Consider the following 26,076-nt stretch of genomic DNA (forward strand, 5'->3'; position numbering starts at 1 on the left):
AGGGTTAAATTTTTGGGTTGCTAGTCTAATCCATATTGCATCTCTAAATTAATTTATAAGAATTAATAATTCTGCTCTGTGTGTCTGCTCTGACCCCATCCTCCTCTCCCCAGACAGAATATCAGTTGCAATCTTGATTTTTTACCTTTTACAGCATTCAGCACATCATGCTTTGCAAACTCCCAACACGATCCCTCCACTAGCCACATTATCCCCTCCTGACCCCCACTTCTTGCTTTCTGCAAGTATAATTGCCCCCTTCTTCCCTGTACCCTAGCTTTTTCCAGCAGATAAAACATCTGCCCCTTCTCTCTCCTACCCACCCATTCCCCCAACCAACCACCATCTAAACAGCCCTTCTTTGTGAGCCAAAGGTTCACTTGCAGCTCTTTCAACCTGGTCTGCAGATTCAGTGCTCATGATATGGCCTTCTCTGGTGTTCCATGTGTAGACTTGGTGAGTTCTGTGGAGCATCTGTGCTGTGTCTGCAACAGCTTGTTTCAAGATACTGGTTTCATATCATTTTAACTCTTTATTCCCTGCACCAGGCTGTCCTTCCACAGACTTCTCTAATTCTGCAGGGAGGCCAAACAAATTGGAGGATTAGCATCCCACATTCCACTTGGAAGGTGACAACTCAGTGCTGAATGTTGAGTTTTCAATTTTCTTGCTGAAGTAAAGACCCGACCAGTTCCCGTCTACTCTTATCTGCTTTGGCAGAAGGTGTTGTTAACTTTAGCAATATGACACTTCCACACACGTGGTCCCATCCTCCATTACACTCTCATGTCCAGCTAGTTTTCTTCTCCCTTTGCTCATGCTTCACTCCCATTCACCTTCATACTGAAATATACTGGCACTTTTCCCTGTGTCCCCCTTGTTCCTGCTGCAGGCTCACAAACCTAAATATTGAACTACATTTTTTGCCTGTACAGATGCTTGCTGACCTGAGTTCTTCCATCATTCTGTTATTCTAGATTAATTTGCCTTCAGGTTGAGTTGATACTGACTCTTAGATTTTCAGCCAGGTTGTTAATGAAGGAAGCAGAATTAGGAGTGAGCTGTATTGAGGCCTCTGTTGGTCAAGGTCGACCATGGGTGTTGCAACAAAGCAGTCTACAAGTATACAAGCTGAGCAGTACAATATGGAGAGCAGGCTTGAGCCCATGCAATAGGCTCCCCTCTCCAAGTAGCTGATGAATCCAAAGGAGTGCCAGAGACTGATGCAATTTAGCACCAACGGCATCACAAGAGTTGCCATTCAGCGTTGAACTCAACATATCCTTAGGGACTCCAGCTCCAGATTTTTCCTCGGGGTTTACTGCCTAAGCCTTCCCCATGAGTGGGTATAGCCACAAGGCAGCAGAGGTTTGAAATCAGGGTTTTTCTTCATGATGAACTGCCAACCACAGCTGATGAGCCCTCCTGCCCAGTGCAGCTGAGTTTAAGGTGCCAGAACTTGCCTTTGCCCCTTACGTCAGTAGAAACAGTTCCACAGGGTTTAGTAGTTATGCAACATAACGCATGAGGCCAGGACTTGTCTCAGTTGTCAGTGGCTATTTGAGGTGCACACTATTGAGAGCAGTTAATAGATACTGGGTGCTTATCCCCACTACCTCCCCAACCTCCAGCTAGACAACCTTAAAGAACCACTGTGCTGTATAGGGCAATAAGAATGAAATATGAAAGCATTCAAGGCCTAATTCTGCTCTTATGTCATATGGTCTTTTACTTGGTTGTATTGGAACAGAAGGACTGTGGTACAAGGTGAGCCATTTTTAGTAACGTTCCAGGTCAATCTAGTGCAGGGGTCAGCAACCTTTACCACTGAAAGAGCCACTTGGACCCGTTTCCCACAGAAAAGAAAACACTGGGAGCCGCAAAACCCGTTTGACATTTAAAATGAAATAACACTGCATACAACGTTTTGTTTTGCCTTTATGCTATGTATAAATAAACTATAATGTGTTGCATTTATGAAATTGATGAACTCCTGCAGAGAAAACGAAATTACATTTCTGCATGCAACAAAAACATTTTGAACTCCGAAAAAAAGACGTTGGGTTGAAGGTTACTTTTAAGTAAAATACTCAACGTCTATTTGAGTCCTTCTTGTATTTATGAAAAACGCCAAACTTAAATTTGCCGCCAGCAGCAAACCAAAAATAACGTCAGCCAGCTGTCAACCTGAAAAATAAAAGGACTATTTCACTGAACAATGAAAACATATGAATATACGTAAAATAATACGCTATTAAAATATTTATCATACTTCTTCAGGTTGACTCACACCTGACAATGCAGTCGTATTCAGTAGGGATGGGTCGATGCTTAGGGGAGTGACTGGGAAGGATAATGTGTTTTTTTCCTCTCTGAACTCACAGAAGCGTTTCCCAAACGATGTTTGCATTGCGATGATTGCAGAATGTAAATACTCCGAATTTATCATGTCGTGACATTGTTTGAACTCTCTCAAATTGGGGAAGTGAGACAATGTGCCTTTCTGTAAATCTCTGGCAAGCAACGTCAACTTGCGCTCGAATGCAAAACATCCTTCAACATGTGCAGGGCTGTACGTCCTTACCCCGTTGAAGAGCTGTGTTCAGCGTGTTCAGGTGCGCTGTCATGTCTACCATGAAGTGTAGCTTTTCCAGCCACTCTGGCTGTTCCAGCTCAGGAAAGTTGAGCCCTTTGCTGCCCAGGAAAGTTTTCACTTCTTCCAGACGCGCGACAAAGCGTTTCAGCACCTCCCCTCTGGACAGCCAGCGATAAAAACACGTTGTAGCGGTTGCTACACGCAGTCAGTAAACTGCAGTCAAAGATAGCTTTATTCGAACTAAACAGCCTTGCTTTTAAGCCTCCCTCAACCCGCCCCCCATGGGCGCGGATGCTGCAAAAGACACGTACTCACAAACCCCTGTAGGCTATCTCCCTTAGCCTGAACGCTGGCTAATTGTGAGCCGGTTCGGATGTGTCAGGAAATGGGTCGCCACAAAGTCTTATTTAGATTGTACAAGATCACCATAATCTTCAAATTTAGATTTACATTTCAAAAACTAACAAACTAACATAAAATACATATTAATTAAATACTGACCATGTAGCGGTGTGCCACACGCAGCGCTAAAATTACGACACGGAGTCGGTAACTGCAGTCGAAGGAAAAAAACTTTATTCGAAATCTTCAGCCTCACTTTTAAGCCTCCCTCAACCTGCCCCCCCCCCCCCCCCATGGCGCAGAGGCTCCAAAGCTCTGTGCTCGCAAACCCCCGTAGGCTATCTTATTGTGAGTCGGTTCGGATGTGCCAGGAAAAGGGTCGCCACAACCAATTATTTCCCAAAGCAACAGGGAGCCGCAGCACAGACGTAAAAGAGCCACATGTGGCTCCGGAGCCGCGGGTTGCCGACCCCCGATCTAGTGCATTGGTCATGAATTTAAATGCACAAGATTTTAAGGAAGCATTTTTCAAAATTGTTCCAACCAGGTAAATTTGAGCCGCCAATATTCCACCCAAATGTCTATCCCTCTGGTACTGTGTGTCTATCCATTCTGGAGGAAGATAAGGACTGGAGGCCAGCCATCACTATCAAGCAGGTCAGGTGCCATTATCATTTTGCACAAACTTTTTGTGGAGCTGTACTGGCTGTTCTACTTTTCACCATTGACCTGTGATCTATTTTTCAAAATAGATATTACTAGGAATTCAAGAACTTCTTAACGAGCCAAACATTCAAGACCCAGCACAAGCAGAAGCATACACAATCTACTGGTAAGAGAACAAATAAACGCTGTGTTTTCAGTAAACCCAGCACTGCTTCTCATCGAATAACTATTAATCGCACTAGGGAAAAGATAGCTACCTGAACTTAATTGACTTTTTGACCTGTTCATCCTGTTAGCTCTGAAATGGCATCAAATGGCATGCTTATCGATCACAGGTAACTTCGTGTTCCTGAAGCTACATTCTAACTATCATGTCCTTTTTTGGATTGTCACAGTTTAGTTTTATTTGCTGGTGGTAAAACACATTTTCTGGTTCTTAGTTTTAGATTATCTGCAGTTTGAACATGGATCTGGACTGTCTATCGCGTTACATATAATCCACTGATATTTACTCCAGCCAACTTATAAGACTTAGGAGCAGAATTAATTCTTTTGGCCCATCAAGTCTGCTTCGGCATTCCATTATGGCCAACTTATTATTCCCCCCTCAACTCCATTCTCCTACCTTTGATGCCTAATCAAGAACCTATCAACCTCTGCTAAATATACTCAATGGCTTGGCCTCCACAGCCATCTGTGGCAATGAACTCCATGGATTTATCATCCTCTGGCTAAAGAAATCCCCCCCCATATCTCTTCTAAAGCGACGCCTTTCCTGTGCCCTCTGGTCTTAGACTCTCCCACTATAGGAAACAACCTCTCGCTGTCCACTCTATTTAGGTCTCTTGATAGGTCTTAATTTGATTAACCCCCCCCCAATTTCAACTAAATTCCAGCAAGTACAGGCTGAGAGCCATCAAACGCACCTTGTTCTTTTTCATTCCTGGGATCATCCTTATGAACCTCCTCTGGACCCCATCCAATGCCAGGATGAACAAAGTCACCAAAGAAAAGTAGTTGGTGGAAGTGAAGTAGTCTTTTTTTACGACAAAAGCGAGACACAGCAAGCATTATGTTGAGACCCTTTTGGAGGAAGAGGCCTACTTGACCCAATGTTACATGACAGTTTATATGCTAAAAATCAAAGGACAATGTATCTATATTACTTTCCTTTGAATCACGTATAACTTTTCGGACCTCCTTTGTGTCCACACTACAGACACCCAAACAAGTTTCAAATCACCATTGTCTGGTCTTCCAATTAACTGGTTCATGTCTCTTAGGAACCCATTGTTTAGAGCTGCGTAACAGTCTTAGACAAGTGCCCAAAACTGTTCACCATACTCCGTATTATTTGCCTTGAATAGAAGAGTACCGACTGCTGATTATTCTGGAGGAAATATGCTTTAATTACTATATACACTGAAATTGAACTATTCTAAAAGATGTACAGACCTAAATTGTATCATCTATTATCTGCCAGAAAACCATTAAAAAGAGTACTCTGTTTATGCAATACTGGTACTTTTGAAGTAGCCAAGACTGGATATGCATTAACGTGTAAATATTTAAAAGATGGGCACTTCTTTTGGTTTGTTTACAAATTAGAACTATTGATGGGTGTCACTATTTTGATGAAAGTGTAATTTTGAGGAAGGTGAGCGTCTCCTATTGGACTTGTATGAATTTATTTATTTAAAGATACATCGCGAGACAGGCCCTACCGGCTCAATGAGCCACGCTGCTCAGCAATGCCAAATTTAATCCTCGCCTAATGACAGGGCAATTTACAATGACCAGTTAACCTACTGGCCAGTACGTCTTTGAATTGTGGGAGGAAACCCATGGAGAGAATGTACAAACTTCTTACAGACAGCAGTGGGAATTGAACTCCTAACTCAGGAAAACCTCAAGCTGTAATGGTGTCAGGCTAACTTCTGCGCTACGGAAGTCAGCTGAGTGGGATGGAATTTGGAGTATCTCTGTAGGTGGAGGTGATTAAGAAATCCAGAGTACTTCAATCTCGAGTATTCTACCTGAAACCCAGCTAAATATTTTCTTTCAGAATACAACTGAATTGTAGGTGACCAGTACTTAGGGGAATATTTTGTGTATATCTTCATATAAAGCAAACAAAGTTGGTGCGCCGCAACGTAGCACGCGCTATTACAGCTCAGAATATTGGAGTTCTAAGTTCAATCCTGATGTCTTCTGTAACAACTCTCTACATCCTACCCATGGTCCAAAGATGTGCCAGGTACGTTAATTGTCCCATGATTAGGTTAGGGTTAAGTAGGTGGGTGGCTGGGTGGTGCGGTTCAAAGAGCTGGAACGGCTGATTCTGCTCTGTATCTCTAAATAAAAATAAAATGCACTTGTTCGTATTGCTGATTGTTCAGGAATACAAAAAAGAATTTGCTGTTAAGATAGAAATGTATTGTATGATTTTTTTTCTGACTTCTGCAATTCCCTGTTCATTTTTCACAGCCAGAACAGAGTAGAGTATGAAAAACGAGTGCGAGCACAGGCCAAGAAATTCGCTCCAACATAAAAACCACACAACAAAAGGATATGGATTTCTGACTGTCGGCTAAGAAAAGAAGGCACGCTATTCACATTTAGCAAGTTCCTGTTACAAGCAATTGGGAATCTTTGGGGAAAATAAATGCATCATTACTTGGACAGTTCTAATTCACACACAAAAAAACCAAGGCAAATCATCTTGGCACGAAACTTGCTGTGCTTCTGTGACGGCTGTATTAAAATGTTTTAATTTATATTTTAAAAAATGCCCTAGTACTCGGGTCAATTGGCCTTCAGTGTAGCCAGAAATTCAGGCTCCTATTTAATGTTGGCTGACTAGAAAATAGCAGTCAGTTTTTTCCAGCTTTCATCCACTATGATTTTTCTGGCCTATTTCTAAGCATCTCTAAGTTGTCAAGCTTCCAGGACTGTGTTCATCAAGAGGAAGATTTTATGAGAAGAAAGTGAAGAACTATTGTATCTATTTACATACCACGATCTGCATTTTGCTCTTAATGCCAAGACTTTCTTAAATCCACAGTGGCTCTTTAAGAGAGACTTGGAAGTCCTGTAATAAATGGTGTATTTTTAAAAGAAAAGCTGCTAATAAGATATTCTTTCTATCTACCCATTCTCCAAATCACATCAGAGTTTTTTTTTAAAGCATCTGTGTTAATAGTTTGTCTTTGGAAGGACCCATCAGTCATCCCAGTTAGAACATTCTTGGTTTTCAGCTGGATTAACCCAGCCTGCTGTGTGGTGTATTGGCTCATGACCTTTTTTGTATCTTAAAGTTGGTTGCTCCTTTTTTAAATGTGGTAGATTGGCACGTGCGAGCTGTTTGATCACAACTCCCTGAAAGGACGCACTGATGCCACTTCTCATTTCTCTTTGTTTTAGGCTTCCTCCCAGTGCTGCTGTAGCTTAAAGGGATGTAGTACTCTTGGAAAAGTGCAAGTGACACAGTTTTTAAAAATCGGGACAAAAAAAGTGGAATTAAGATACCTTTGACATCTTAGTGCGGGTTAGTGGCTTTGCAGAGGACTTTTTTAAGCGGCCTAACCATACAGAAAGGTGCATATTTAAGATTTGGACTCGGAGGAAGGGATTTTGCACCTGCCCCTACCTTTTCATGTATTAGTGGTGAAGGAATCCTCAGCAATTCCTTTAAGCAATTATAACATTGGATGCCCCTGCAGTTATTACAGAGGTGTTTTATATTTTTACTGTTTCTAGACATTTAATTGGATGTGGCTGTTCTCATAATACACATCCTGAGAGTTCTGCGTGTGAACGTGATTCTGGTTTGCATGCAAAGACAAGTCCTCGTCCTCCCGCTGGCAGCACGGCTAACTTTCTCAGGTGTCCCTGAAACTTGATGGGAAGCAAAGTGCCCATAGGAAAAGTGTCACTCATTCATGAAGAAAGACTTTGGACAGGCCTAACGGGCATGTGAAGTCAGTCACCAGTGTTATATCCTTTTGTGTAAAAGGTTCTTGTATTTCCGTTTTTGTACAGTGCTGAGCATCAAGTAATAATGTATGTAAAACAATCTTCATCGAGATGGTTATGCTGTTTCCTTAGCTTCCAGCTAGCATCACATTTCTGTCTGCAGCCCAGTATCAAATAGTTGGTTGCCTCGGGAACCTGTGGAGTTGTGAGTTAAGGAGGTTTTGTAATGACTCGGCGCAGTAGAGCATTCACTTTTACAGAATCGGGAAGCAAAATGTTTTGTGGCATAATTTGAATTTGCCGATTGCATGAAGGGAAAGGGAACTGGAGCACTTTTTAAAAGGTGTACATCTCTTGCAATTGGAAATTCTTTATCTGCTAACGTTGCTTTGAAAATTATTGGGGAATCTTTTTTTAAAAAACACACAAAAACCTGGCTTTGGGGAATGAGGGCTGATCACCTGGCCTTTCCCCTGTCTAGATTAAAATGTAATTCTCAGTGAACTTCCTTAATTGTGCATCTATGCCAATTGAACCAGAACAGGCACTTGCTAAAGAAATAAAAAAAACTCCCTTGGAATACTGGTACATTCATTTCTTTGTTTATATTTTTTGATGGATAAAGCAACAAAATAAAATAAAAAAAACTTAAACCAGTATTCCAGGGTAGTGCTGTAAACTTGTACAATACTTTTATATCTTTTTTTTCACAGTCCATTGGATTTTGAGTATGAAATTGGCATGTCTTTAGATTACATGCTGATTTTAATGTCCCCCCCCCCCTCCCAACCTTGCCTCCCTGGGTAAAGAAACAAAATTTTAAAAAATATATTGATGGTTGTAATGGTTGCCTATTGCATGGCTGCGTGTGGTTGGGACTTTAGTGTGTCAGTGTCACCTTGCTCACCATATAAAACCAGAGGGCCTTGAAACTGGTAATTGCATGACGGGGTCCTTCTTTGGTCCTTTACCGTGTTCAAGATATCATGATATTGGATAAAATCAAAAGGCTTATTTCAAACAGTTAAGTTCCCCTTGCATTCCCTAATTTTTGTTTTTGCATCTTTTAAGTTTGAATTTGTGACATTTTAATGAAGTTCTTGAGCTGTCATTCTTTTCAGTTTAAATTCTGCAAGAACTAACCCTTGGCACAGAAAGATTAAAATAAAATTTTTGGGGTTATGGATGGAATCTGTAATAAGGGTTTTATAGATTTGTGTAGCTACCTGAACTTCTACAGTTTAATAAAAATGCAGGTTTATTCCCGGTTGCTTTCTTTTCTTCCTAGTGTCTTTATCATCTGACCACGAAGTGATTCAAACTTGTAGACACTATTCTTAGAAACAACTGAATGCCAGATAACTTGCTTTCATTTGTCTCATTAGAATACAGTTGCTGCATTTACCTGATACCTTGATTCAATTTTTAATATAGCACGCTTGGCTAAATACTTCATTTCGATGGAAAAGTGACTTTTAATCCTTTTTTTTAAAAAAAAGGTGGTGATTCTTATGACGTGCAGTCCAAAATATCAAAGTCAGCTGATCAGTTGGTGATCCACTGCACTCATTTGGGTTTTCATTTTCATGTGAGACAAATGATTGTAACTTGAGCTCACTAAAGTGTCAAGGAAAAGCAGGTAAATTTGCATCAGCAAGTATCTTAATTTGAAGTGCACAGTGCCTCGGTTAAAACAACCTAACAGCTTTGTAGACACAGCCGATTTTATTTTTTGCTGGGTTAGTTTCTCCAGGCCATTGCTCATTTTCAAGGTAACACTCTGGACATCTGTATCATTCTGTAATCTTAATGCAAGTATGGTGACATTGTGAGACATGACTGACAAAAAGTCTGCTGTCTTCCCAAGCACACTTCCAAAGGCCATGCTCGCTCTCCTTATCTCTTGCTTGCCCGGAAAAAAAAGTAAAATTGTAATATTGAAAAAAAAAGCAGCTCGGACAGCAAGAAAATGCGCTTGTTTAAAATAAATTTCTAATGAATGGAAAGTTTAAACGTGAAGAAATCATTCCATTGTTGAGGCGTAAGCTGCCTCTGAGCACCATGTACCATTGCAGCACACACCGTTTCAATCACTGATACCTCTGTTTGTATGCTGTTTGTTAATGTATTTGTGTTTAGAAAAAGAAATTAAAAAGCAAAAAGTAAAGTGTTTTCCTGGTCTTTTTCTAAATCACTTGTGTAAATTAATCAATGTTTGTTAAATTTTGCTGAGGTGCTGGGTTTATGTAATGATAAATGGATTTAACACATGGTCTAAGAATTTCAATAGTGTGTGGCATTCCTAATTTGTCCAACCCATTTTTAAACAGCTTAGCCATGGTAGAATATATTTTTGTAGCTGTAACCATTAAGATCATCCAATAATTTTTCTTCAAAAAGCCAATTTGCTGTCTTCTCAGCCAAGGAAAGTGATTTCTGTGCTGATTGTTAATAATGATCTTCATGAAATGTTGCCCTAGTTTCCTTTTGTAAAGAGAATTGAATGTCACCAAATTTCAAGTGTTTGGTTCATAATCAGCTTTATTTTGCTTAAAAGATACAACGTGGAAAGGGGCACCCAGCAACCCACTGATTTAACCCTGGCCTAATCACAGGACAATTTGCAATGACCAATGAACCTATTAACCAGTATGCCTTTGGACTGTTGGGAGGAAATCCTGGCATGCATGGGAAAAACAGACTTTTTTACAGAGGAAGCCAGCTCTGCCCTGAACTCTAATAATGCTAACCACTACCCTAGTGTGGCACAGTGAAATTTGTTCATAAGAGGAATTGGTTCAACTGAGCTGGGCAAAGATGTTCACTGTGGGAAGGAAGGGAAAGAAACTTTGGGCCTGTTTTGGTTCTGGAAGTAGAGGACAGTGGATTCCTAACTCCAGTAAGATGCATCAGCAACAATTAAGTATCAATGCAATACTTAATTCACCAAGATGATCAGAGTTTTGGATGAGTGAGCCAATCAAGGTACATTTAATACTGCTCACATTTAATTGAGCAGCAGAACTCAGCCAGTAGGATCATAAATGCAAGAAATACTTGCAGATGACGGAAATCCGAGCAACAAGCACGAATGCTAGAGGAACTCAGCAGGTCAGGCAGCATCTATGGAAAGCAACAGAATTGACTTTTTAGGCCGAGGATCTTTCAAGAGGCCCTGTGGAGTTCGAGCATTTCAGAGTCAAATTTAATATCACCAACATATGTGGTCAAATTTGTTTTGTGGCAGCAGTAAACTGCAATACAATAATAGAAACGAAATGGTGTATGTAGTGCAGAAAGGGGGATGGGTGGAAGAAGTGAGGTAGTATTCATGGGTTCAACGTCCATTCAGAAATCTGGTGGCAGAGGGGAAGAAGCTTCATGAATCATTGAGTGTGCCTTCAGGCTCCTGTACCACTTCCCTGACGGTAGTAATGAGAAGAGGGCATGTCCTGTGTGATGGGGGTCCTTAATGAGGGATGTTGCCTTTTTGAAGAATTGCTCCTTGAAGACGTCCTGGATGTTGGGGAGGCTAGTAACCATGATGCAGTTGACAACTTGCTGCAACTTATTTCTATCCTCTTTAGTGCAGTTAGAATACTTTACACGGTTCATCTGAAGAAATTTGCGGCTGTCTGATGGCATGCCATATCAACTAAAACTAATGAACTATCACCGCTGCCGTGCCTCCTTTGTAACTACATCAATACGTAGATCTTCAGAGGTGCGCTAGTAAGAGACAGTCGCACTTGCCCCCACGTTGTCAACATCAATTCTGTTGACAGAGGGGAAATCTGATCCCTCCCTCTTCAATTTGTGTGAGGAACCCCTTCAGATGTCACTTTGGCTGGAGCTGATGAGTAGGAATAATCAGTGTCAAAGACAGCGATCATTATCAAGAGTCAGTCTTCAATGGCGTTGCCAATTGCTCGGTATGGCGGGCGGGCGGGCGGGCGTCATGCTAATTTACACGAGCGCGGCAGCCGAGTATTGGGGCAGTGAGGAGCTCGTTCTGCTTCGAAGTCGCGTCAAAGTGAGTTGGGTATTTCTGTCACATACAAGAGAAAAGCTGCAGTTGTCCAAACAACACACACAATGCTGGAGGAACTCAGCAGGCCAGGCGCGAACGTCGACTGTACTTTATTAACATAGATGCTGCCTGGCCTGCTGAGTTCCTCCAGCGTTTTGAGTATGTTGCTTGGGTATTAATGTGATGGAAAACAGCCCCTCCTTCTGCACTGACTCTAATTTTCACAATAGAAATTTATTTAGAGATACAGCGTGGAGCAGGATTTAACCCGAGCCTAATCAGAGGACAATTTACAATGGCCAAATAGGTTTTTGGACTGTGGGAAGAAACCCACGCATACGTACAGTACAAGCTCCTTTCAGACAACGCCGGAATTGAACCCCCGAACTCCTACCTGTAATAGCGACGCGTTAACCGCCATCGCGGTGACCCTATGTCTAAGAGGTACGTCAGGCGTTTGCCATGTCTCCGCCAGGATCATTTGGAAATTTGATCTCTTCTACCAGGGAAGTTTGCAACTGCATTGTGTGTGCCGCCACAAATGCGCTGGTCGGCCCCTCGTCATCCTGCTCTGGGTAGGTCATTGTTTTCGGCTGCTAGTGTTGGTGGAAATATTTCACTTCCCTCCTGTGACGATGCTGATAAGAAGCCAGTTACTGGTATTCATTAATTGTTCCCAGAACACACGTCCTACCCCTCCCTGGACACTAAATAGATGGAGAGGCAGAATAAAGAAATTAGCATGTAGAATGTTGGACTGGAGCAAAAAATAAAGGCCGCTGGAGGAGCAGGCAGCATCTGTAGAGGAAAATGAAGCATGCATTGGGCATTTCCCTCAGATACTTTCTGACCCACTGAATTCCTCCAATTATTTGCTCAAGAATAGTGCCAGATTCACTATAAGGTATGTTATGGTCTCTTGATCTCAACATAGATTATATTTTAGAACTGCTGACCTAATTTGTGATCACTCCCTGCACATCTTTGGGATGGCAACTACCTACTGCGCCGGACTGCAAGCCACGGCAGAGTTGTGAAGACAACCTCAGAGCTTCACGCAAATCAGCACCCGCCCCCCTGCATTGTCTCTGCTCTTCCCTTTGCCCCAGTGGAGTAGCCAACATAATCAAGAACCCCTCTCATCACGGTTCTTATCTCTTCTCCCCACTCCTGTTAGGCAGAGAATTATAAATGGTTAAACGCACATACACAAGACTCAAGGACAGCTCCTATCCCACTGTTATCAGACTCTTGAATAACCCCATCATACACTAAAAGATAAAATTCGATCACCCAGTCTACCTCAAGGTGGACCTTTGTCACTCAGTGGCTATTTATTAGGTACACCAGTGCACCTGCTCATTAATGCAAGTGTCTAACCTGCCAATTATCTGACAGCAACTCAATGCATAAAAGCACACAAGCATGGTCAAGAGGTTCAGACCAAACAGAAGAACGGGGAAGAAATGTGATCTAAGTGACTTTGGCCGTGGAATGATTATTGGAGCCAGATGGGTTGGTCAGAAACTGCTGATCTGGGATTTTCCTGCACAACGGTCTCTAGAGTTTACAGAGAATAGTGCAAAAAACAAACACCGTCCAGTGAGCGGCAGTTCTGTTCATCAACGCTTTGTTAATGAGGGAGGTCAGAGGAGAATGGCCAGACTGGTTCAAGCTGACAGTAACTCAAATAACCACATGTTACAACAGTGGTGTGCAGAAGAGCATCTCTGAACACACATGTTGAACCTGTAAGTGGACGGGCTACAGCAACAGAAGAGCCCACCAGGCTCCACTCCAGTACCTAATAAAGTGGACAGTGAGTGTATATTCTGCATTTTGCTGTCTTTTTACTGCTTTGATGTACTTACGTGTGGAATGATCTGTGTGGAAAGCAGAAGGTTTTTATTGTATCTCTGTAAATGACACTGAAAAAATTACACTAAGTTCATCCCTTTGCCAAATGGGCAATTACTTCACCGATGATAATTTATATTGAAATTATGTACGATAGTGATACATTAATAAGGAATTATTTAGAACAAATTTATTCAGTCAGGCATCTCAGCAAAGCTTCAAATCTCAGAAACATATTGGTTCTTCATCAGCCGAGGTGCGGTATCTTCTGGAAGCCTGTCTTCCAGGTTTTCACATGTACATAAGCTACGTTGAAAGAACGGCAGGAAGGATCCCTCTTGGAGGCTGTCCCCTCCCTCGACTGATGGGAAAGCCTGATTTCTGTTCACAGAGGGACCTCGGTGGAGGGAATTCCAACAAGGACAGTCTCCTGTGTAAAGTAGCAGCTACTCCTTGATGCGTTCTATCCCCCCCCCCCCACCCATCCCCAGAGAGGTGGTAGAAATCTCCCTCTGCTTCATAATTGCCTCCAGGTGCCCTACTCTAATCAAGTTCTGCAAGCTCCTAATACCATCAAAATACCCAGATGGGCTGCCCTGTAGCCTGGTGGTTAGCCCAACACTATTACAGCTTGTTCCTGTTCGAGTGCCACTTACTCATTCCGGCCTTTCGTTCCGTCGGAAACTGTGCTCTTTCATCTCCCCTTTGAATTGCATTCCCTCCAATTTTCTTAGAGAAAATTCTTACTTTTTGACAGAATTGGGGGAAATGGACATCAATCTGAAATACTTTGCCCTACTCAACATTTCGGCACCTGTTTCCAGCACCTACAAAATTTTCTCTCGCTTTACCACAATACTAGACCATAAGACATAGGAGGAGAATTAGGCCATCTGGACCATCGAGTCTGCTCCGCCATTCAACCATGGCTGATTCTATTTCCCCTCCTCAGCCCCACAACTCAGTCTTCTCCCCGTAACCTTTGATGCCATGGCCAATCATGAATTTGTCAATTTTTGCCTTAAGTACCCCCAGTGACCTGGCCTCCACAAGTGCTTGTGGTAACAAATTCCCCAAATTCACCACCCTCTGGCTAAAGAAATTTCTCCACATCTCTGTTTTAATTGGACACCCCTCTATCCTCGACTCCATGGGAAATAGCCTTTCCACATCTACTCTGTCTAGGCCTTTCAATATTTGAAAGGTTTCAATGAGATCCTCCCTCATCCATCAAATACATGCCAGAGCCATCAAAGGTTCCTCATACGATAACCCTTTCATTCCTGGAATCATCCTCTTGAACCTCCTCTGGACCCTCTCCAATGCTGGCACATCTTAGATATGGAGCTCAAACTCAAGGTGAGGCCTCATGTATCACACTTGCTCTTATATTCTAGACTTCTTGAAATGAATGCTAACATTGCATTTATCTTCCCCACTCAACCTGCAAGTTAACCTTGAGGGTGTTCTGCACAAGTCCCTTTGCATCTCAGATATTTGGATTTTCTTCCCGTTTTAAAAATAGGCTGCACATTTATTTGTTCTACCAAAGTGCATGACCGTGCTTTTTCTAACATTGTATTTCATTTGCCACACCTTGCCCATATTCCCCTAACCTAAGTCCTTCTGTAGCCTTATTTCCTCAGTGCTACCTCCCCCTCCACCAATTTTGGTGTCTTCTACAATGAAATGGTGCAGTGGCGTCCGCACCAGACTTCAAGGCAAATGGTCTCGGGTTCGAATCTGGCCGGCTCCCTGCTCGCATTCCCTCTGTGCTGGGGTGAGCCTCGAGCTGGCGACTCACCCTCGTAAAAAAAAAACAGACACATTTTAAAGAAACCGCAAGGTTGCCATGAGGTGCGGAGAGGGATAACAACAAATTGTGAATTAGGTCTCCCCTTAGCAGTGAGTGAAAGCTTCAGCTGAGATGTTCATGTTCCCTTTCCATAAGAGATACGAGCAGAATCAGGCCATTCAGCCCATCGAGACTGCTCTGCCATTCCATCTTGGCTGATTTATTATCCCTCTCAACCCCATTCATCTGCCTTCTCCCCATAACCTTTGTTGCCCTGACTAATCAACCTCTGCTTTAAATATACCCAATGACTTGGCCTCCACGGCCATGGGCAATAATGAATTCCATAGATTCACCACCCATCAGCTAAAGAAATTCCTCATCACCTCCATTCTAAAAGGACATCCTTGTATTCTGAGGAGGTGCTCTCTGCTCCCATACTCTCCCACAAAAGGAAACATCCTCTGCACATCCACTCTATCTGAGTCAGGGATTCCCAAACATTTTAATGGCATGGATACCTACCATGAACCAAGGGGTCTGTAGACTCCAGGCTGGGAACCCCGAAAGCCATTCAATGGGTTTCAATGAGATCTCCGCCTTCGTTCTTCTTAGCTCCAGCGGGCACCAAACGCTCCTCCTACATTAACCCTTTCATTGCCGGAATAATTCTCGGGCACCCTCTCCAATCCCAGCGCACCCTTTCTTAGATAATTACACACTTGAAAGATTAATGGTGCACCTCTTTCCGATTTGCCACAGTTCACTATCGTCGTCCTTGATCTGATGGTGGTGCAGTTCTGACGCTGTTGTGTTTATTATGTGAAGCTCCTATGGGGTTTTGGGGGCGTTCATAACCAGCCTGTGGATCCGGCACTTGTAATGTTTACTGTGGTTGACCGGGCAACCGGGGACCCCGTGTTCTGTCACGTGCCCACCTTCCTGCCTGTCGGTTGGCGGAAGACATGCAGCAAACGTCCCGATTGGCGACGCGACGAAGCGACCTCAGCCCCAAGTTTTCTTCCCTCACGTCTTGCGATGGATCCTAAGTGCCGCCAGTTTCATGGTCGGTAACTCTTAACGCCAAAAGTTTAAAGATACAAAGCGGTTGTAATGTTCAGAAAAGTGAACGTTAAGTATCTAACATCTGTGCTTTTTTTTTGCAGTTTCTGAAATTACGAAAATGGCAGGTAATAGTTTTTTTTACATTTCTCTTTCTTGGTTGGAGTTATTTTTGTGCTTTATGGTGACTCTCGGTTCTTAGACAGCAGGCTGTGAGTTTAAGACCCTGGTGAGGACGGAATTGCTACAGCTGGGCAGTACTGAGGGAGTGCTACACTGTCAGAGATGTCTTCTTTCATATAATAACGCTCAGACCCCGACTGAATCAGGTTTAATATCACTGGCATATGTAGTGAAATTTGTTGTTTTGTGGCAGCGGTAATGTCACCACATACATCCCTGAGATTAATTTATCTTGTGGGCATTCTCAGCAAATCAGAATACAACATAAGGCATGCTCCCCAATCCAAGCAACATCCTTGTAAATCTCCTCTGCACCCTTTCTATTCACTTCACAGTTTCCTCCTGCGGTCCAAAGACATATCAGGTAGGTTAATTGGTCATTGTAAATTGTCCTGTGATTAGGTGAGGGTTAAATCAGGGTTGTCGGGGGCCGGAGGGGCCTATTCCGCGTGGTATCGCAACATAAGTATGTAAATAAAATGAATAAATGAATGATTATAATTTATAGCTTTAATTATTATACACTGCAGTGTGCTGCCTCCACAAAAGAACACATTTCCTGACATACACCAGTGATATTATACCTGATTCTGATTCTGATTCTCACCTGCTGGATGCATAATGCTGTGAAGGTCTTTCTGTGTCTCCACCACCCATCCAGGCTGTCTGCTTCATATTCTGGGTGGAAAAATTCTTTCTCAGCTCCCCTCCAAACCTCCAGCCCTTTGATTTCTCTTTTATTGAACATAGTGCTGTGCTCCATAGTGCTCCACAGTGCTGTGGAGGTCTTTGGCCCATGATGCTGTGACAACCTCAAGCTACAGTAAGGTCCGTCCCACACATCCCTCCATTTTCAAACACCTGTAGGTCTTTGGAATGTGGGCGGAAAGCAGAGTACTCGGTAGTAACCCATGCAGCACAGGGAGAATGTACAAACTCCTGACTGAGCGATGGGAAATGAATTGCGACACTGCACTATAAAGTGTTACACTAAATGCTATGCTATACTAGAGATGATCTTATAAAACCTGTCAGGGACTGAAAGTGGAGAGAATGTTTCCAGTAGTGGGAGCAGAGGGCACAGCCTTAGAATTAATGGGTATCGCAACCTGGAATCTATGGACCTCTTGCTTCAAGGTATTGGTCCATGGCATAAAAATGGTTGGGAACCCCTGAGGTAGAGGGTGATGAATCTGTCGGATGTGTTACCACAGAGAGTTGTGGACAACGTTCTCTCTAATTTTTTTAAACAGCCGCATGGACCAAGCATTGATCTGAGCAGGAAGTTTTTACGTGGCCTGAAAACTGCGCGGCACTTTAAATGTTTTCGTAATATGCGTCAGCGTTCAGCGGGCAGGCGGTTTATTAAAAATAAGCTACGGACTTCCATTCTGTGTTTATTGTTACAATTTGTTGTAACTTGAAACACTGACAATATAGATACATTGAAGCTCTAAAGTGTTTCAAAGTAAATGTTCATTATTTAGAAAAATTATGGATTATATTCATTAACATCATTACAGGGTATTTCAAAATTATATAGAATTATTTCAAAATTACATTAACTTTATTTCAAAATTATGTTAACATCATATAAACTTCCAGCTGCATGGTAACAAAGGCTTTGTGTGCAAGAGTATTTCAGTTACCGTGTGGCTGCGCACCTTAGAGGGAACAGTGGCCAAATCCAAGATTGTATATAAGGCAGAGATTGATAAGATGTTGATTAGTAAGGGAGGAGATGGGACAGTGGGGTTGAAAAATAGAATCAGCCACGATTGAATGGCAGAGCAGACTAATGGCCCAATTCTGCTCCCATGTTTTATAGTCTGATATGCTTTCTTCGCCTCAGTACTGCCACCTTCAGGCATGCTTTCACTTTGCACCCAGGTCCTTCTGTACCTCAGTATTCGCTGGAGCATTAGCATTGATAGAGCCATAGAACAATAGAACATCACAGCACAGAAACAGGCCTTTTGGCCCTTCTTGGCTATGCCGAACCATTTTTCTGCCTAGTCCTTGTCTATGTTTTGCCCTTATTAATCCCCAAAATTCATCACCTCACACTCATGATGGTCTGAGTAATGGGAACATACAGAATCTGGCATCTGTCACCAGAAAATCGACATTCTTCTGGAGAGTGTGGCAAGGATCTTTATTTAAGAAATCTTCTTGAATCAGAGGTGCTTAAGAAAGGTCATTTAAAAAAAAATTTCGAACATACTTTTCTATAGACATCAACTTTTTAGAATAGTTTCCCTCAATGAAAAAATCCTTTCCAGATAAGCTGATGAAAACCAAGGTAATGACAGCTAACGAGTTCCCAGGTCGAACCCTCTTTGGCACAACGCTGGATAGTAAAGGTTTGTCCAAAGGTAAGGAATGCCATATACAGAGCTCGTGATCTCTATTATTTACTTACTTATCTTTCTTATCTGCACAGTTTGTCTTCTTTTGCGCATTAATTGTTTGTCAGTCTCACTGGAGGAATTCAGCCGGCCAGGCAGCAGAGTAAACAGTTGATGATCAAGACTGGTGAAGGGTCTCGGCCTGAGACTTCAACGATACTCTCCTCCATAGACGCTGCCTGGCCTGCTGAGCTCCTCCAGCATTTTACGTGTGTTGCTCTGGATTTCCAGCATCAGCAGATTTAGTCTCTCATGTGTTGTTTCTCGATCATTTTTAATTTATTTAGAGACATGGCACGGAATGGGCCCTTCAAGATGCATTGCCCAGCAACCCACATATTTAACCCTAACCTAATCACGGGGCAATTTACAATGACCAACTAACCTACATGTCTTTGGGTAGAAACGGAAGCATGAACACACGGGATTGCAGAGATCACTGGGATTGAACTCCAAACTCCGATGCCCCGAGCTACCATAACGTCACGCTAAGTGCTGTGTTACATTGGCACCTGATGCACTGTTGGGAAGAAGAATTTGATCCTATTGGCTCCTTTGTTTTGCTTGGGAATGCCTGCAAGAAAATGAATCTCAAGGTAGTATATGGTAACGTTTAGGACGTACTTTGATAATAAATTCACTTTCAATTTGTGCCAAGTTGAGCCCACCCTCAGGGTGGAGGAGCAACACCTTATATTCCATCTGGGTAGCCTCCAGCCTGATGGCATGAATACCGATTTCTCCTTCCAGTGAACAACTTTTTCCCCCCGTCTTCCTCTATTCCTCACTCTGACCTTTTACCTTTTCTCACCTGCCTATTTCTTCCCCTGGGTCCCCTCTGCCTTCCCTTTCTCCTATAGTCCACTCTCCTCTCCTATCAGATTCTAGCCCTTGACCTTTTCCACCTACATGAGTTCATCTATCACCTTCCAGCTGGCCTCCTTCCCCTCACCCCAACTCTTTATTCTGGTATCTTCCCCACTTCCATTCCTGTAGAAGGATCTTGGCCTGAAGCGTCAACTTTCGTTTCTGTAGACACTATCCGACCTGATGAGTTCCTCCAGCATTTTGTACGTATTGCTTTGACTTGGACATTTTCTGATCCATTGCTGAGGCTGCCTCAACATCAGCTTCTACTGAAGTGGAGCCACGGCACATTAGGTCAGCTCTGTTTTACTGTTTCACGGACCTTCCCACTCTTCCCATTGTCCTCGTTCAAATTCTTCTTCCCAGCAATGCATGGGAACAAGGGCAGGCAATACACTGCTCGGAACTTTCTGGGCCATTCACTGCATCAAGAGCACCTTAACTTCAGCTCCACCTACATGTCTTCATTCATTCAAGATCGAAGATTGAAGATTGCTTAATGTCGGTTCCTGTGCACAAGTGAAAGGAGAACAAAATAGTTGTTACTCCCGATCTGTTGCAGCACAAAAAAAATCCACAATGACATAAAGCATTTATTTATTGAGATACAGCGCGGAATAGGCTCTTCCAAGCCTTTGAGCAGTGCTGCCTAGCAACCCCCGATTTAACCCTTAATTTACAATGACCAATTAATCAACCAATCTGTCTGTCCTTAGACTGTGGGATGAAATCAAAGCTCCTGGAGAAAATCCATGTGGTCACAGAGAAAACGTACATATAGGAATTGAGATAAGATAATGTATATAAATATATATAGATAGATTGTATGCCCATAAAGGGATGCTAGACTGCATATAAGGTACATACTTCATGTTTTACATTTGTAATTAGTTGAGTCCTGCCAAAGGATCTCGGCCTGAATCGTCAATTGTACTTTTTTTCCATAGGTGCTGCCTAGCCTGCTGGGTTCCTCTAGCATTTTGTGTGTGTGTGTGTGTGTTGCTTGGATTTCCAGCATCTGCATATGTTTGTAATTAATTTGCTGCATCTGCAAAGCAAACAGCATTATGAAGGACCCCACACACCCCTCATACAAACTCTTCTCCCTCCTGCCATCTGGGAAAAGGCTCCGAAGCATTCGGACTCTTACGACCAGACTATGTAACAGTTTCTTCCCCCAAGCTATCAGACTCCTCAATACCCAAAGCCTGGACTGACACCTTGCCCTACTGTCCTGTTTATTATTTATTGTAATGCCTGCACTGTTTTTGTGCACTTTATGCAGTCCAGTGTAGGTCTATAGTCTAGTGTAGCTTTCTCTGTTTTTTTTTACGTAGTTCAGTCTAGTTTTTGTAATGTGTCATGTAACACCATGGTCCTGAAAAAATGTTTCATTTTTACTATGTACTGTACCAGCAGTTATGGTCAAAATGACAATAAAAGTGACTTGACTTAATTTAGATCACTTTGTAGAGATCAGTTTTCACTTTGACATGAAAGAGTCTTTTTCTGTTGAATAGTGTCAAAAAAAGCCAAATTAAATACACTGTGATTTAATTTTGTAAAACAATAAAACATGTAAATGTCTGGGGGGATGTTGGGGGTGAATACTTTTTATAAGCATTGTATATAAAAATTAAATAAGTAGTGAAAAAAGAGAACAAAAATACTGAGGTAATATTCATGGGTCCAATGCCCATTCAGAAATCGGATGGCAGAGGGGAAGAAGCTGTGATTGAATCATTGAGTGTGTGCCTTCAGGCTCCTGGACCTCCTTCCTGATGGTAGCAATGAGAAGAGGGCATGACCTGGGTGATGAGGGTCCATAATCATTGATCCATTGCTTTTGAAGATGACCTCAATGCTGGGAAGGCTAGTGTCCATGATGGAGATGGTTGAGTTTATAACTTTCTGCAGCTCTTGTCCAACCCTGTGCAGTCCAATCCTTACCATACCTCTGACACTCCCCTCCCCCCCCCCCACCTTTTCTTTCCTCTGCATAAAATTATGCCCTCTCATATTAGCTCTTTTTACCCTGATGCTGGCTGTTCCCAGTACAACTGTACTTGCACACACTATACCTGCCTCCATGTAACTCCTGAAGCCAGATTTGTGCTCAGTTACTTAGGAGTCGGTGCGACAGATGTTCTTCACTGGACGAGAGGCAGCACAGGAGTGTAGTGGTTAGCGGAACGCTTTACAGCCGCCGCGATCAGCAATCGGAGTTTAATTCCCGTCGATGTCTGTAAGGAGTTTGTACGTTCTCCCCACGACCATGTGGGTTTTCTCTAAGTGCTCCGGTTTCCTCCCACTTTCCAAAGCCGTACGGATAGTATTAGTGAGTTGTGGGCATGCTAAATTAGAGCTGGAAGTGTGTTGACTCTTGCGGGCTAGCCCCAGCACGTCGCTGTGTTGGTGATTGACACCAGCGTCGTGTTTCACTGTAAACACGAGGAAATCTGCAGAGGCTGGAAATTCAAGCAACACACACAAAATGCCGGTGGAACACAGCATTTTGCATGTGTCACTTTGCACCGTATGTTTTGATGTATATTTAACAGATAAATGAATCTGAATCTGAATTACAGAGGTACCAGAGGAAGAACAGCTTCCTGACACGTCTAAAAGTTGTCATCGGCTGACATCTCCACTGGCACAGGGCACAGACAATGCCCACAAGACCCAGCAGCTTAGCAGCCCAAAATCAGGCCACTCTGTTGACTCGGAAAGTATCCTGCGTCCCAGATCGGAATCCGTCCACAACGCCACTGGGTCCAGGCAGAGTTTGCCTGAAGACATGGATTGCCAGACGCGACTGAAGAGGTCGCACAAAACCCAGGCCGCCAGCCCTGACCGGAGTAGCAGTGAGCAGCAGGTCGACAATGAGGAGGTCTCTGTGCAGGGAGGGACACCCGGCAAGCAGTCGCCATTGTGCGAGACTCCAGAGAGGCTTTCCACGCGAGAAGAGAAATGTCTGATTCCAAAAAATATTCAGCATAAGTTTGGGACCCATGTGGTGAGTGAGGTCCTATCAGACGAAAAGGTGAGTGAAATACCAATTGTAGGACTTTCTTCTACTTGTGACACTCAGTCCGAGCTGCCAAAACACACGAGTTTACTTTCCCCCTTTTTATTTTTCACTTTTTCTCTTGTGAGTTACTCATCTTACCTCCTGTACCTAGTAAACTGGCCACTGAGTATATGTTCATGGTCTTCTGCTGCTGTGGACTGTCTATTTCAATGTGTTGTACATTCAGAGATGCTCTTCTGCACACCACTGTTTCAACATGTGGTTATTTGAGTTACTGTCACCCTTTTGTCAGTTTGAGACAGTCTGGCCATTCTCCTCTGAACTCTCTCATTATCAAGGCATTTTTTTTGCCCCATTCTCTTGTAAACTCTCGAGACCGTTTTGCATGAAAGTCCTAGGGGATCAGCAGTTTCTGAGATACTCAAACCACCCCATCAGACACCAACAGTCATTTATTTCATGGTCAAAGTCACTTAGATCACATTTCTTCCCCATTCTGATGTTTGGTCTGAACAACCACTGAACCTCTTGACCATGGTTGCATGCTTTTATATGTTGAGTTGCAGCCACATGATTGTGTGATCGTATATTTGCTTTAATGAACAGAATTACAGGTGTACCTGATAAAGTGGCCAACGAGTATAGGTTCCCTCCTACACCTCTGAATAAGCGTTTCTTGCTCCTTGGAGGTATTTCAGACAAAATATATAAATAAGTATTAAACTGGTAGATAGTTAATACAGATTGAGCACCCCTTATCCAAAATTCCAAAATCCAAAAACTTCCGAAATCCAGAAATGTGTTGAGCGTTGACATGATGTCACAAATGGAAATTTCCACAAGATGCTGGGAAGGTTCCCAGGCGATGCACTGCTCTCTGTACGCAATGAGTTGACCTCACATATGTAATGAACAGAAATTAATGAAAAGTAGAAAAACACTGCATAAAGCGGAAATTGAAGATCTCGAACGTGCATTGAAAGAGTGGATTTGTCAGCAATGGAGTGAACCTAACGGTATGCTGACAATGAAATGAACAAAGATCTATCACAATGAACAGAAAATTGAAGATAACTATTAATATTCAGCAGGCAGGTTGCAGAAATTTAAGAAAAGACTCAGCATTAATTTTTAAAAGATTTTAAAGGTAAATGGTATAAACACAGACAAACACTGCTTACCAGAATGTCATAAATTCAGAGTTGGAAATGATGGTGATCCCAAGCTATCTTGTTATATATTCCAAAATCCAGAACACTTCCAGCCCCAAGCATTTTGGATAATGGACTGCCTTCATATAATACTTACGATGATTGCATCCTCCAAACCTTCATTTTCATTGTAACATTCAGGATAGTTTCAAGATCTTCATGGTTCTAACTGCTTGAAGTAGTGAAATCAGTTCATTTTCACTCATGACCGTTTCTGGCATCGCCAAGCTTGAATACTTGAAAACACGGTGAGCAAAACAGTTCTGAGTTGTCTTACTGTTTATTCCTTGCCAACAACCAGTGACAAAATTAACTGCTCTTTGAACACAAGCACACACAACTGATGCTATTTAAAAACTGTTCATTCTAAGTCTGCTGTACTGTCTAATAGCTGCAGAGTGTGTGTGACTGACACTAATTAGAACCTGTTTGGTAACAGTCTCCTGTCCTAGTTAAGTTCAAAGTAAATTTATTATCAAAGTACATATATATCACCATTTATCAACCCTGAGCTTCATTTTCTTGTGGGTGTACTCAATAAATCTATAGAATAATAACCATAACAGAATCAATGAAAGGCGCCCAACTGTGCAAATACAAATAAGGACTAATAATAAATAAACAAACAATAAATATCATGAACATGAGATGGATTCCTTGAAAGTGAGTCCATTGGTCGTAGGAACATTGCAATGATGGGGCAAGTGAAGTTGAGTGAAGTTATCCCCTTTGGTTCAAGAGCCTGATGGTTGAGGGGTAGAAACTGTTCTTGAACCTGGTAGTGCGGGTCCTGAGGCTCCTTTATCTTCTACCTGATTGCAGCAGGCTCCTGATCATGAATGCTGCCTTCCTGTGACAGCATTTCATGTAGATGTGCTCAGTGGTTGGGAGGGCTTTAGCCATGATGAACTGGGCCGTATCCACTACCTTGTAGGATTTTTTTACTCAAGGGTATTGGTGTTTCCATACCAGGCCATGTTGCAACCAGTAAGTTTACTCTCTACCACACATCTATAGAAATTGTCTAAGTTTTAGATGTCATGCTGAATCTCTGCAAACTCCTGAGGAAGTAGAGGTGCTGCTGGGCTTTCTTTGCAATTGCAGTTGCGTGCTGGGCCCAGGACAGATCCTCTGAAATGAGAGCACCAAGGAATTTAAAGTTGATGACTCTCTCCACCTCTGAACCTCCAATGAGGGCTGGCTCATGGACCCCCAATTTCCTTCTCCTGAAGGCACAGTGTCCCAGATAAACAAAGAGAATCCTGGCTAATTTCACAATTTGCTTTTGTTTTTTAAGAGCTGTCCCCATTAAATGGCTGCCCTGATTAACCGGAATCCACAGTAGCCCCTACCATAGGCTCCCAGCCCTGAGCCTTGAAGAGCTGAACGCACACCCTAAGCTGGTGCTATAAAAACATCGAACAGTACAGCACAGGAACAGGCCCTTCGGCCCACAATGTTGTGCTGACCCAGCTATAAAGCAAGTCCAAAACACCCAAACACTAATCACTCCTACCTACACAATGTCCATATCCCTCCATCTTCCTCACATCCACGTGCCTATATAAATGCCTCTTAAAAGCCTCTAATGTATTTGCCTCTACCACCATCCCAGGCAGCGTATTCCAGGCAACCACCCCTCTGAGTGAAAAACTTACCCCTCACATCCCCACTGACTCTACCCTTTCTTACCTTCAGTGTCTAATACCTTCTGATATTAGACATTTCAATCCTGGGAAACAGATACTCTCTGCCCACTCTATCCATGCCTCTCATAATCTTATTAACCTCTATCAGATCTCCCCTCGGGCTCTGGCACTCCAGAGAAAACAGCCCAAGTTCATCCAGCCTCTCGTGACAGCGCATGCCCTCCAAACCGGGCTGCATCCTGGTAAACCTCTTCTGCTCCCTCTCCAAAGCCTCGACATCCTTCCTCTAGTGGGGCAACCAGAACTGTACACAATACTCCAAATGTGGCCTAAACAGAGTTTTATAAAGTTGTGACATAACCTCCTGACTTTTGAACTCAATGTCTCGACTAATAAAAGCAAGA

At 42.8% G+C, this 26,076-nt stretch overlaps 2 protein-coding genes across 9 annotated transcripts in view; both read left to right on the top strand.

Annotated features, from left to right (window-relative positions):
* Positions 1 to 9,514, top strand: part of LOC132382941 (SUMO-conjugating enzyme UBC9-A) — a 58,522-nt gene extending 49,008 nt beyond the window's left edge. For all 3 annotated transcript variants that reach the window (XM_059953542.1, XM_059953541.1, XM_059953543.1), the window contains 3 exons: positions 3,486 to 3,595; positions 3,691 to 3,770; positions 6,092 to 9,514. In XM_059953542.1, the coding sequence (XP_059809525.1) occupies positions 3,486 to 3,595; positions 3,691 to 3,770; positions 6,092 to 6,155 (254 nt within the window). In that variant the 3' untranslated portion in view covers positions 6,156 to 9,514. The remainder of the gene's footprint in view (positions 1 to 3,485; positions 3,596 to 3,690; positions 3,771 to 6,091) is intronic.
* A 4,464-nt stretch (positions 9,515 to 13,978) lies between these two features.
* LOC132382940 (testis-expressed protein 33) overlaps positions 13,979 to 26,076 on the top strand; it is a 35,877-nt gene continuing 23,779 nt past the window's right edge. For 4 of the 6 annotated variants that reach the window (XR_009508507.1, XM_059953536.1, XM_059953537.1 and 1 more), the window contains exons 1-4: positions 13,980 to 16,327; positions 16,428 to 16,451; positions 18,789 to 18,881; positions 22,370 to 22,824. Coding sequence is in view for 5 of the 6 variants with exons in the window: in XM_059953536.1 (XP_059809519.1) it covers positions 16,144 to 16,327; positions 16,428 to 16,451; positions 18,789 to 18,881; positions 22,370 to 22,824 (756 nt within the window). In the remaining variant the exon portion in view is untranslated. Of the gene's footprint in view, positions 16,328 to 16,427; positions 16,452 to 18,788; positions 18,882 to 22,369; positions 22,825 to 26,076 lie in introns of all 6 variants that reach the window. The other 2 variants (XM_059953539.1, XM_059953538.1) reach the window with 2 other exon arrangements.

This window comes from Hypanus sabinus, chromosome 29 (genome assembly GCF_030144855.1).
Source record: "Hypanus sabinus isolate sHypSab1 chromosome 29, sHypSab1.hap1, whole genome shotgun sequence".
NCBI lineage: Eukaryota > Metazoa > Chordata > Chondrichthyes > Myliobatiformes > Dasyatidae > Hypanus > Hypanus sabinus.